The sequence below is a fragment of the Dermochelys coriacea genome, chromosome 17 (assembly GCF_009764565.3).
Source record: "Dermochelys coriacea isolate rDerCor1 chromosome 17, rDerCor1.pri.v4, whole genome shotgun sequence".
Taxonomy (NCBI): Eukaryota; Metazoa; Chordata; order Testudines; family Dermochelyidae; genus Dermochelys; species Dermochelys coriacea.
The window spans coordinates 20,199,774-20,213,505 of NC_050084.1; the positions used below are offsets into that span (position 1 = coordinate 20,199,774).

The following is a 13,732-nucleotide window of genomic DNA, read 5'->3' on the forward strand; positions in this document are numbered from 1 at the left end:
TTCATATTTCTAGCTTCAGATACAAGAATGATACATGCATACAAATAGGAATATATTTAATAGTTTATAACCTTCATTATGATACCTTACAAGAGACCTTTTGCATAAAGCATATTCCAGTTAAATCATATTCACACTCATAAGCATATTTCCATAAAACGTATGGAGTGCAACGTCACACCAGACTATGCCAATAGGTTTGAAAATAAATGAAGATAGGTGGATATCAGCTTACAAAAAAAAATCTAAGGACAGCATTTTTGTGGCATTAGGGTTAATTATTGTGAATGGTGATTAGCATTCACTTTGGCTGCCTAGAATTCAATTTTTTGTATTGGTGATATGGCTGAATTTTTGCTAGTTTTCTGACTGATTAAAGGATGTTTTAAAAACCAGAACTCGAGCTGATTATCTGTCATATTCAGTTTATATATAAAGCTTATAAAAGGCAGTATACAGTGTGATACTAGTTATATGTTACACACATCCCAGGACAGGGGTGTCTATTTTATTGCATCCATGTATTGCCAAACAGTCCAGTTGCTGAGACTGTCTTCTTAACTAGGTCTTCATGATAAATGTGAGGCTGCACAGCATCAGCTATTTAAAGCAAACAGGTCTATGTGACTTTTCCCTCACTTAGTACAGCATTTTGGATCCATATCCATGCATCTCTTCTCTTTAAGAAACCTAAACTCGTGTTGGGAAGGTGAGAAATAAGATGTTTAAGTCCCTGGGTCCCCAGCAGCTATTTGCACCGATCTCAGGAATGGGGAAAATGTAACACTAAAGTACATGTGAAAGAGGAAAATTTGTCACTTGCATTCATCCAAGAGGTCTGCCATCTAACTAATACAGATACATTAGTTCAGTTGGTCACATGAGGCATAGCGGAGAATAATCAACACTGAAGCACATTAGGACAACAGTACACTTTTACAGAATACACCTCTACCCCAATATAACGCGGTCCTCGGGAGACCAAAAAATCTCACCGCGTTATAGGTGAGACCGCGTTACATCGAACTTGCTTTGCCTCCTCCCACCCCTCGTTCCTTGTTCCCTGACTGCCCCCTCCAGAGACCCCTGTCCCTAATCACCCACAGGACCCTACCCCCTCCCAACCCCCCCGCTCCCTGTCCCCTGACTGCTCCAACCTCTATCCACACCCTCTCTGCCCCCTGACAGGCACTTACTGGCAGTGGTGGGAAGTGGACCAACGTGGCCCCTGGCCACTCTGCTCCACTCCACAGGTTGGGGAAAGGACACCCTCCACACTCACCGGCGGCTGGAAGCGGAGTGACGTAGTCACAGCCCGCTCCGCTTTCTTTGCCCAGGTGTGTCACGGGGGGGGCGGGGTGTCTTGCACTCACTTGTGGCAGGAAGCGGAGCGCCGTGGCTGGGAGCTGGCGGAGTGGAGCGGGCTGGGGCCGGGCTGCTCCGCAACTGCTGGTGAGTGTGGGGGGGATCCCTTCCCCCAAGACCCCCTCCCCCAAGTGACATGGCTGGGGCCGGGGCAAGGGAAGCTAAGCGGGCTGCTCCCAGCCCCCCACCTATCCTCTGAGCCACTCTGGGACTGTGGGCCCCCAAAAGTGCCCCCCCACAGCTTCTGTCTCCCAGAACCTGCGGGGGGAGCCCCTGACCGCCCATGAGACCCTCTGCCCCTTATCCAACCCCTTGGCCCTGACCTGGCACCCTTAACACGCTGCTCAGAGCAGCGTGTCGGAGCTTTACCGCATTGTATGCGAACCCATGTTCTATCGGGTCACGTTATATTGGGGTAGAGGTGTGTAGTAAAAATATAAACGGTCTATAAGTTGCAAAAATTGATCTCTGTTGTATAGTAATGCTTTCAGGCTGTGGCTTTAGGCATTACATATCCAGCTCAGTCACCTTCTTGAATCCTGGGGCATACATTTTCTACTCACAGTATTCATTTTCCATAACATCCTGATTGTTTACTGTAATAAGTGTCTTATTTCTCTATCTACATCTTTCATGTGTATATTTACAAACCAGAAAAAAATGCACGTTCTGAATCGTGCAGTCCTGGTGAACTGGGGAAGGAATCCAGAATTTGAAATCTTGAAGACAAAATTTGCGTGACTGATTCATTCACTATAAATCAGTGTACCTAGTTCTGAGCTAATATGCCAATGGGGCAAAGTTTTAACTGACATTTAATAAGAAGGGTACAAGGAAACCTGTTGGTTGGTTCTTGGGGGATTGAAGTGAATTGTGGGTGACAGAAGTGTGTTTGCAATAGAATTTTTGTGATCACCATTCTTGATTTATCATCAGTCTTTAAAATTATCCATCCTTTAGCAGAGGCTCCTGTAAATAGTGTTTGGAACCATATATTTTTATCTTTCATGTAGCTGAATATAATTGCATATAATGTCTGCCATTTAGTGTTTCAAATACTCTGTGTATATAATACTTTGAAAATCAACAGCAAGTTTATTAAAATAGATCCTAGCTGAAGGTAATATTCCATGAATGTAAATATAACAGCAGTTGCTAGAAGGTTTTGTCATGATATAACAGCTGTTGTTTTCCTTGTATGGTAATAAGTCTTTAAAGCTAGCTTACATAATGATTAATGAATCCTGGCCCTTGTTTTAGACAGACTTACCGTCACCTCACAGAAACATTTGACTTTTTAAAATTGTAAATTACATCTTGTATTCATGACTTCACATTTGTTGTAACAGAAAATGCATATACAGTATCCTAAAGAAATAAATCCCATATTGACACTTCATAACCTTGTGACAGGTTGAATCACAGAAGCCCCCTGAGGGTTGCCAACTGATGTGCTAAGGCTACTTCTGCCGCTGCTTTCCCTGCCATCTTGGGACTCCAACACCATGTCTTGTTGAGCCAGACACACCAGTGTGCTCCAGCACAGACACAGGGTCTGAACCACGTGCCCCAAAGCTGCAGACGTAACTGAAAGCAACTTAAGAAGTGTTCCTGTCTTTAACATTCAGATCTCAACTCCCAATGGGGTCCAAACCCCAAATAAATCCGTTTTACCCTCTATAAACTCATAAATTGTTCGCCCTCTGTAACACTGACATGCACAGCTGTCCCCCCCCCCCCCCGCCCGGTATTGATACGTACTCTGGGTTAATTAATAAGTAAAAGTGATTTTATTAAATACAGAAAGTAGGATTTAAGTGATTCCAAGTAGTAACAGACAGAACAAAGTGAATTACCAAGCAAAATAAAATAGATCACACAAGTCTATGTCTAAGAAAACTGAATACAGATAAAAACCTCACCCTTAGAGGAATTCCAGTAAACTTCCTTTTACAGATTAGTCTCCTTCTAATCTGGGTCCAGCAATCTCTCACACCCCCTGTAGCTACTGTCTTTGTTCCAGTTTCTTTCAGATATCCTTGGGGGTGGAGAGGTTATCTCTTTAGCCAGCTGAAAACCAAAATGGAGGGGTCTCCCACGGGCTTAAATAGACTTTCTCTTGTGGGTGGATACCCCAGTGTAGAATCCAGCTACAAAAAGGAGTTTTGGAGTCAATCTGTTGACTACTTAAGGCTACTTAAAAAGAAAAGGAGTACTTGTGGCACCTTAGAGACTAACAAATTTATTAGAGCATAAGCTTTCGTGAGCTACAGCTCACTTCATCGGATGCATCACGAAAGCTTATGCTCTAATAAATTTGTTAGTCTCTAAGGTGCCACAAGTACTCCTTTTCTTTTTGCGAATACAGACTAACACGGCTGCTACTCTGAAACCTAAGGCTACTTAGAAATCAGGCAAGTATACAGCCAATATTCATAACTTCAAGTAACAAATGATACATGCATACAAATAGGAGGAATGTATTCAGTAGATCATCATCTTTACAGAGATATGTTACATGGCATATGTAGCATAAAACACATTCCAGTTATGTCATATATACGTTCATAAGCATATTTCCATTAAGCCTTATGGGGTGCAATGTCACAAGCCTGTTTTACTAATGTCCTTTATTTTGAGCTCTTGTCCCACACTTGGACCTTGACAAGTTGAGAGATTGGAGTTAATTAGGAGTCCCTCCAGATTTTAATCATAAAAAAACTACTGCAGTGGCTGGTGCATTAGCTGTGGAGCAGAACCTCCAAGGGTTAGGCAAGGAGTGCTAGTTGAGGATTTTTACTTGTACTCTCTTTATCTTAGTTACTCTGCATAAAAGTTCCCACCATGAGAAATGAATTTTCCAGTTTACTGCTGTGGAAAACCTGCACTCCCACACAAGCAGGCAGTCTTGTAAACTTGGAAAGGCTTGGCTGTTAACTTTAAAAATGCCGTTGATCTTTTTCTAAAGGCCTTGAATATTGAGTGTTTTAATCCTTGCACCTGGATTTAGTTGTTAATGTTAAATGTGGGAAATATCAGTACGACAACCACACATTAAATAGAATAAGTGTGGGATATATCAGGCTTTTACTTCCATTAAATTTGGAATGGGACGTCACAACAACTAAACTCCCCTCATTCCGTGGCAATCTGTGTGTGTGTGTGTAAGCTATTAACTTGGTCTACGTTTTGTGCCACAGGTTTCAGAATGAATTAATTAAAAGTTCACGATCCTGCTGTTGAAGCTCATTCTCATACACACACTATCATTAATGTCAAATGCTAGTAGTACATTGTTGCACAGATTCCCAAATCCTCTCACATCCTACTTCAGAGTGTGCTTAGTAATACTAATTTATCCAAATTTACTTGAATGCATAAGAATAGAGGTTAATTAATTTCAGTTTACAAGTGGTAATTAACTATCCATGCAGCTGCTAGATTGGAGTAAAGCCCACTAATTTTTATCAAAAGTATGCCTGGGTTTTAAATCCCAGTTTTAAATAGCATTTGTTTGGCTTGTGGGCTGGAAAAGGGTTTTTTAATTAGAGTATACACCCACCTTTGTTTCAGCAATTCTTTTAGAGGTTAGTTTCTGGGATTCATGCCCTAGGAGATTAGCTATCTGAAAGAATAATCTTTGAACACAAATAGTGTGCAAAACACAGAGGTGATACTTTAGCCACTAGACAATAATTTTTGATCAGATAAGTGTAGATTGAGCCTTAGGCTCAGCACGTAGAGACTTGAGGAAAAAATCATTTCTTCAATTTTCCCTCTGCAGTGGTGGTGACCGTGGTGGCTTCAAAAATTTTGGTGGTAAGTGCCAAGTATCCAAAATGTTTCAGTGGAAATTCTGTATAAATCTAAAAGCCACCAATATCTTATTACTATCCAGTAGAAGCATTCTAGCGTTTCTGTTTTGCTGGGGCTGGTGTGTTTGTGTGCTTTAAAAGTCAATCTCTTAACAATAAACTGGATTTCTACTCTGTCACATTGCATGAAAGAAATTATGGAGATTTACGACCTTCACCGGATTTTGGGTTTTTTGTTACAAATGCTGCTTTGAAAGGTACTAGTGACAAAATAATTGTGGTAAACTGCTTGGTCATCTGACAACCAGCATTTGCAAGATAAACACCAGCATAATGCTAATGTGGCAGATGCCTTATACTGCAAGTTAAAGAACGTGTTAACATTCTACAGATGCCTGCTATTGAACATTTTAATCTAAATATTCTCCAGATCTCTGGTTAATGACTTAGATTTTAGATACGTTGCATATGTAGCTTGAATATCTTCTTATCTTATTTAACAAGCTTTTAAAAAGGCTTTCCTGGCTAAAGTAGCCTTTCTTTCATTTTTTTACCCATTCTACAGGTCAAAGGGATTATGGACAGAAATCAGATGCTGGTAAGAAAACAAGCATTGTGTGGATTGCAGTTCTCCATCCTTCATAGCATTTGTAACATATGCAAGCACTTCGGAGAATCTTGACCAATTAGAGAACTGATCTGAAACCAACAAGATGACATTCAATAAAGACAAGTGCAAAGTACTACACTTACAAAGGAAAAATCAAATGCTCGAGTACAAAATGGGAAATAACTGGCTACGTGGTAGTATTGCTAAAAAGGATCTGGGGGTGATAATGGAACACAAAGTGAACATGAGTTATCAGTGTGATGCAGTTGTGAAAAATGCTAAATCATTCTGGAGTATATTAACAGGAGTGCCGAATGTAAGACATGAGAGGTAATTGTCTCCCTTTATTTGGCACTCATGAGGCTTCAGCTGGAGAACTGTGTCCAGTTCTGGGTGACACTTTAGGAAAGATATGGACAAATTGGAAATAGTCAGAGGAGAACAATAAAAAGTTTAGGAAATCTGACCTATGAAGAAAACAGGTCCCCCTGGTTTTTTTAACCTAAATCTTCAAATATGTTAAGGGATGTTACAAAGAGGATGGTAATCAATTGTTGCTCATGTTCATTGAATGTAGGACAAGAAGTAATGGGCTTAATTTGCAGCAAGGAAGATTTTGCTTAGATATTAGGAAAAACTTTTTAACTGTTAGGGTAATTAGGCTCTAGAATGGGCTTCCAAGAGAGGTTGTGGAATCCTCCGCATTGGAGGTTTTTAAGAACAGGTTGGACAAACACCTGTCAGGATGATCTAGGTTTACTTGGTCCTGCCTGAGCGGAGGGGGGTTGGACCTGATGAGTTTTCTAGGTCCCTTGCAACCCTGCATTTCTGTGATTTTATGTACTTTAAAATGCATGCCTGGAAAGAGGTGGGGTGGCTTGGATTTTTGTGTGATTCAGTTTAACCAGGTGGGCTTTCTGCTGGGATAGATCAGCTCTGTTAAATACTGGTGCATGTGACTATACAAGCGTATTCTTTTAATGTTTAACGCATTGCTCAGCAAGTAAAAATCAAGTTTTGACTAGTGAATTCTGGATCAACTTGAGTCAAGTAACTGATGATGATCTTGTTTTCCTTGAAGATGCTGAATATAGATAATTTTCTGATGTAGATTATTTTGGCAATGTTCTTTTAATTTTTATACTTGTTTCACCATAGTCCTTCACTAAAACTTGAAGGACTTTTCAAAAGCTGAATTACTCTTTACAATTGCTATTCACTTTTTGCACTCTGTCTTGGATATGGAAGTAGACTAATCTGTTTCACTCTTATTTTTGGTTTCATTTTTCTGATTCTTTTATGCTGATACAGTGCTTTTTGTGTCTTCCGTGGTATTTCAGTTAAATTTTATAGGCCTCTTTTTTTATTTAAAATCTACGCATTTTGGGCCTACTCTACTTGAATGTCCTAGGTGCAGAGAAAAGTTGTCAGATATTCAATGTAATCATTCTGTGACATATGAGAGCTTCCAATCTGCCAGGTATCCAAGGAGATGTTGCAGGACCATAGATATGAGTCTAAAATGATGGAGGTTTTCTCTGACCTGAGATGAAGTAGCATTTTTAACTGCTGCAGCATGTTACATCTGATTCTGGCTAATCCATACAAAAGCATTTTGGTAAAAAAAACTTACTTTTTTTAATAGATACAGAATCTGACAACTCTGATAACAACACCATCTTTGTGCAAGGACTTGGAGAAGGTGTTTCGACAGATCAAGTGGCTGATTATTTCAAGCAAATAGGTATTATAAAGGTGTGTGTGGTGACAGATCATTAGGAAACCTGTAGATCGAATATGTTGGAAGTGTCTTGAATAGCAGCATGTTTCCTCCCTTATATTTCCCAGAAATTGTAGATCTTTCTTTTATCCTATTGGGTCGCAGATGACAGTTTACAGAAAAAGAAATTGCGGGTCCTACCAACTTATTAGCACAGATGTCAGCTGCCGTTTCTCTTTTCTATTCCTAATTCTCTAATCAATTCCCTTATCACATGTCCCTATCAGTAGTAAATCTCTAATGCTTCAATAAGTAATTATGATCCATGACCCACTCAGTCAGGGCTTTTCTTCCTATCCCAAGAAATCCAAATCAGGACTCTCATTCACTGTACTTGACCTCAACTAATGTCCAAACAAGGCCTGGGGCCACTTCATTTTAAGGTTCATGCTGTGAGCTGAAAGGCAGTCAGTATTCTTCCATCAGCCACTTTGTTTCTGTAAGCTAACCCCCAGGAATCTCCTCTGCGAACACTAATTAATTATAACCGCTCTTACTGTTAACTGGCTCAAGCAGTTTCTCCATTAACTGAATGTTGAAGAAATACACTTTTTTTTTTTCCCCTCCCCAGACTAACAAAAAGACTGGAAAACTTATGATAAATCTATATACAGATAAGGATACAGGCAAACCAAAGGGAGAAGCAACAGTATCTTTTGATGACCCTCCTTCTGCTAAAGCAGCCATTGACTGGTTTGATGGTAAGATTGCTAAGTTTCACACACAAAAGGAAGAACAGACAATCAGTAGAGACTGCATATTAATGTTCACATGTGGACTGCATGCCACTTTTTAAATTCATTTCAAACTGACTCCTGTTTTTTTTTCCTCTGATGTACTAGTTGAGACGAAAACCATGATTTATGCTGCTTCATGTCAGTTGTTCCTGTATCCAGTTTAGTTAGCGTGAGGGTGGGTTTTTCTGATGTGATTCAAGACCATGCATCTTCATGTGCAGCCCATGAAACTAGAATATCACAGTAAGCAGGAGAATACAAACTGATGTGTGGTGTGGAAGGTACCATGGTGTTGGTGGCAGTGCCTAGAAACCCCAGACCTTAACCCCAGGTTAAGAGCTCATTGTGGTAGACACTCTACAAACACAGTGGAAAAAGGTCCTGTGCCCTAAAGAACTGACAATCTAAATGGACAAGATGGACAAAGAGCAGGAGGGGAAGCAGAGGCACAGAACAGTGATCTGCCCAAGGCAAGACAGCCTGTCAGTAGCAGAACTGGAAATGGAACCCAGGTCTCCTGGCTTCCAGTTTTGTTGCCCTGTCCACTAGACCACACTGCCTCCAAAAGTACTTCAAACCAAATTAAATTAAGCCCTATCATAATTCCTTTTGTAACATCTTCTCTTCATTTATGCTCCTATTTTTCCTTCATGTGGATGCTTTCTTTAACATTTATCTGTGAGAACATAAACTTGGGCACTGCAGTAACCAATGTATATAGCTAGTTTGAGCATACAGTGTATGGTGTGCTAGCTTATTATTCCTTAAACGCTTTATAACGGTCTTAATTGCATCTTACAATTAAAACCATATATTAGCAAACAAGTCCTTCAAATAAGATTTTAAAAAACAATATTTTGCCCTATAGCTAGAAATTATCGCATGGCCAGTTGAAAGCTTGATCAGAAGCTTTGGGCTGTGCCCTGAAGCTCTGAAAACTGTCTGTCTGTAACGGAGAGGGGGAGCAGGTTCCAAAAACATGCTTCTGTCAGTCTTGAAGAGTTCCACTGCAGAAAAAAGGACAGTTGTACTGCTTTATAGTAACAACAAGTTTAAACAATATTAATGCCCATTCTAATGGCTTTGTGTTTCCACTGACACTTGGCTTACATAGACCTAAGCATCAAAGAGGGAGGGATGTGCTTAGGTTTGGAGTTCATGTAATGGTAAGCAAAAAGACATTGACTATCAAATTGTTTTTCATGACTTATTTTTTGCTAATATGTTTCAAATTGATTGATCTTAAAGACATTACTATGGTTGCTGTATGATGTACCCTAACGGTAATAGGCCCCATAGTGTCCTGTGATAAAATTTTAACTTTTTATAATACATGCTGGTTGCAACCTTATAATAAACACATGCCTGTCTTTTTCCCACATGGGATATATTGGTTCCATACTATATATTGGTATGGAAACTTGCTGTCTGATTGGCAGGATCAAGATTCTTGCATATTTAAACTGCCCTGTAATAAGCTATACTGATGACAAGCATAGCAGGGAAATGTATTACGTGCTTGCATCATGTGACTTTAATTTAAATTGCAACTTGTAGATCATACTTTGATTTAAATAAGCATCTCTTTGTGATAGCATATTATATCAAGAATAGATGTAAATACAAATATGTATCTCCTTACTGTTTGTCATCTGTGCGTTGATGTGATATGATGCTACAACTCACATTTTCAAAAGCATTTTGATTTACCGGGATGTTTTTTCTCATACTGCTGGTGTTGAATTTAACAATGCAAGTTACAGTCCCTTTGGATCTTGCTGTTAATTATTGAGCTCCTGTGAGTTGTTCCTCTTCCTCTATCCCCCTTTAGGAAAGGAATTCCATGGCAATGTTATCAAAGTTTCTTTTGCAACCAGGAGGCCTGAATTTCTGAGAGGAGGTGGAGCAGGTGGTGGTGGCAGCGGACGTCGAGGTGGTAGTAAACTTAGAGGGTCTTTCCTTTAGCATGTTAAATGCTTTAGCTTGTGATCTCTTAATAATAATTTAAAAAAAAAAAAAAGGACTAACCTTATGACAGTAATTTGTTAAATAATGAAGTGTGGGCTTTGGGAAGGCATAGTGGAAGAGATTTTTTGGCACTTGGGGGTTAGTAGGGATGGCACCAGCATGTAGGAGTTCAGGAAAACTGAAGTCTGTAGTCCACTCTTCTGGACTGGACTATAACTAGTTCTGTATGTTCCTGATGTGGAGATGCTCTCTAGTTCAGTACTCATCCTGGCTTATAAAGAAATGGTGAAGTAGCAACTTCAAGGCTGGGTGTGTATAATTACACAACACTGCATTCTCAGCGATTGTCTTAAGATGCATTGTCTGGAATTTGCAAAGGGAGTGCAGGGAGTTGGGCACTCAACTCCTGCTCAAAGTTAATGGAAGATGGGTACCAACTCCCATAGTCCTCTTTGAAAATCCCAGACCCTTTGCATAGTACAGCCTTATCAAATGAGTCTGCTGAATATTGATCTTACTACACTTCCTTTAACATGGGGGTTTTACACATTGTGACTCTTGTGAACAAACACTAGTTTTTAGGCCAAGAATTTTAGGTGGCTGATAAACAGATCATTTTTAAGAACTCCATTTTGTGTAAAAGGTCAGGACTGATGCCAAAAGCAAGGAGAGAATCCTGGTGCCTACATTGGAATGATCCTGGTGTACATGGTCAGGGAGAGCATATATTTAGTTTATTCTGTGACTTGATCTGTTCATGTGTAGTTGGAGTTGGACGTGTCTTAGAATTTCAATGAAACTTCAACAATGCGTGTGACAGAGTTCAAGCTGATTAACTATAAATCGATCAGTTGGTAAAGTACTTGTGCTGAAAAGGGAATAAATAGAAAATACATGGATCGGACTTGTCTGGCCACCAGGTGCTGCTCCTGCACAATATTTCCTCTTCTGCATGAGCTGAAATAAGCACATTCATACTTGAAGCTCTATAGCTGCCCAAATACATACACTAGGGGAGACTTGAGTCCTGCAGTTCAGAGGTTTGACGGATGTTTAAACTCCTATAAAGTATTTGCAGTACCTTTAAATATTAAATGTTTTCTCTTTTGGCTAATTACATTTTAGAATTTCTTATGAAATGCTAAAATGATCAGTTTTGTAAATTACACTTTGTTGTTATTTACAGGCTGTCATCCATTTCCAGAGTTCCTAATTCACTGAAACTATAATCTTAGAAGGTGGCTGATTAAATCAACTAGCTGCTTATTGCTCTACCAAGAAACTGAGTCTGTCACTTGGGGCCTGAAGCCAGTGATAGTCTGCAAATAAATGTCTCGTGTGTAGATTACAGGAGCACTTCCCTGCTTTATTCTTATTATAATTCTATCCACAGGTTCACGAGGTGGATTTGGAAGAGGTGGAGGTTTCCAGGGTAGAAGTGGGGATCCCAAAAATGGTGATTGGATTTGTCCTAACCCGTAAGTGTTGTGTTAGTTCGGTAGCAGTGTTTCATGTATGTACATTCAGTTGTTGAGAGAACTCCATCTGAGGAATCTTTGTCTCTTTCAGGAGCTGTGGTAATATGAACTTTGCTCGCAGGAATTCCTGCAATCAGTGCAATGAGCCCAGACCGGAAGATTCACGTCCATCAGGAGGAGGTGTGTAAGAGATCAGCACAAATTTAATGAGTTGCTTCTGACTGTTTGTTAAATTTGTGGCCTTTTAACAACACGGTTTTGATCTTGCATTTCTGCCTTGCAGACTTTCGTGGGAGAGGTGGTTTTGGAGGTGAAAGAGGATACAGAGGGCGCAGTAGCAGAGGGGGTGACCGAGGTGGTGGCTATGGTGGTAAAATGGGAGGAAGGTAAGCATTATCTTTGCTACTTTGTCAGAACGTGTGGGGTGTAGATTTTAGGAGTGTAGACTTTTCTTTGACTAATAGAACATGTGATTGGCTGGAACAGTCCGGGGGGATTCATGGATCATGAAGTAACAGTATTAAGCACATGTATTTTTCATAGTATAACTGTGTTCATAATGTAGATTCCTTTTGCTAAAGGACATACAAACACAGGTCACTAATAATCATTTCTGCTAGGCAGATGTCTAGCTATCAGCAGTTGGCAATGCTCACAGTAGAAGGGGAGCGTAAAGAAGGTATTTTCACACGTTGGTGTGGGGGAGGATGGAGTTGCACTGTGACTCGCTAGACTCAGATTTTTTTCTTTCAGAAATGACTTCAGAAATGACCAGCGCAACAGGCCATATTAGAGACCCTTGTGAATGTTCTATTGGTCTCTTTGACGCAATTAGTAGTGAAATTGCCGGAGTTTTGCCTGCTGCTTTGCCCATGGCCGCTTTTGGATGGTGAATGACATTAAATTGGATTTTTATTTTGGTGGGAGGGACTGGGGAAGTTTTTTCTTTGGTTTTCTTTTGTTTTTTTTTTAAGCAAGTCTACTGAAATTTCATCTTTAATTTCCAACATTCTCCTGTTTTCTCCCCCGGAGCTCTTCAGCTGGCTATAAGAAGGAACAGAATGAACTGTAAAATATTGCCAATATCGAAAATGTTTTGTAATACAACAATAAAAGCTGATTGTTTTATTTGTGAAATCTTGCATTGTTTTTCCAATTACTTCATAACTTTAAGCCCCATCCTTTCCCTCTACATTCCCTGTCTTTCTATGGTGCAACCTGTGTAACAAATAAGGGTCTTGCTTACAAATGACATTACACATTGTCCCTAGCTCCATGAAGTGCTCTTAGAACCTCTTTGGTTTAGTCCAGAGGTGGGCAAATTTTTTGGCCCAAGGGCCATATCTGGGTATGGAAATTGTATGGCAGGCCATGAATGCTCACGAAATTGGGGGTTGGGGTGTGGAAGGGGGCGAGGGCTCTAGCTGGGGGTGTGGGCTCTGGGGTGGGGCCAGAAATGAGGAGTTCAAGATGTAGGAGAGGGTTCCAGGCTGGGGCAGGGGATTGGAGGGTGTGGGGGGGGGTGAGGGCTCTGGGGGGGCTAGGGATGAGGGGTTGGGGGTACAGGAGGGTGCTCCGGACTGGGACCGAGAGGTTTGGCCGGTTGGAGGGGGATCAGGGATGGGGCAGGGGGTTGGGGTGCAGGAGGGGGTCAGGGGCGCAGGCTCCAGGCGGCGCTTACCTCAATCAGCTCCCAGAAGCGGCAGCATGTCTCCCATCTGGCTCCTAGGCAAAGGCGCGGCCAGGCAGTTCTGCGCGTTGCCCTATCCGCAGGCGCTGCCCCTGCAGCTCCCATTGGCCGTGGTTCCAGGATCAGCCTCCTCGTCTTGTAGATCAATTGGGTATGATGCAGTTTGCTGTGTGAGGATCTTTGAGGCATCATCTCAAAAACAGATCTCTTGTCAGTTCTGCATGGGCACTAAAGATACCACGACCCTTAGATCTAATCGATGCCTTTCAGTGTCCGTTTTTAGAGCAGA

General features: G+C 40.9%; 1 protein-coding gene across 6 annotated transcripts in view; it reads left to right on the top strand.

Annotated features, from left to right (window-relative positions):
- TAF15 (TATA-box binding protein associated factor 15) overlaps positions 1 to 12,890 on the top strand; it is a 31,912-nt gene extending 19,022 nt beyond the window's left edge. For 2 of the 6 annotated variants that reach the window (XM_038375770.2, XM_043499454.1), the window contains exons 8-16: positions 5,150 to 5,184; positions 5,746 to 5,778; positions 7,436 to 7,545; positions 8,142 to 8,271; positions 10,139 to 10,240; positions 11,669 to 11,753; positions 11,845 to 11,933; positions 12,037 to 12,139; positions 12,507 to 12,890. In XM_038375770.2, coding sequence (XP_038231698.1) covers positions 5,150 to 5,184; positions 5,746 to 5,778; positions 7,436 to 7,545; positions 8,142 to 8,271; positions 10,139 to 10,240; positions 11,669 to 11,753; positions 11,845 to 11,933; positions 12,037 to 12,139; positions 12,507 to 12,546 — 727 coding nt within the window. In that variant the 3' untranslated portion in view covers positions 12,547 to 12,890. Of the gene's footprint in view, positions 1 to 5,149; positions 5,185 to 5,745; positions 5,779 to 7,435; positions 7,546 to 8,141; positions 8,272 to 10,138; positions 10,244 to 11,668; positions 11,754 to 11,844; positions 11,934 to 12,036; positions 12,140 to 12,491 lie in introns of all 6 variants that reach the window. The other 4 variants (XM_043499450.1, XM_043499453.1, XM_038375772.2 and 1 more) reach the window with 3 other exon arrangements.
- Positions 12,891 to 13,732: the final 842 nt, after the last annotated feature.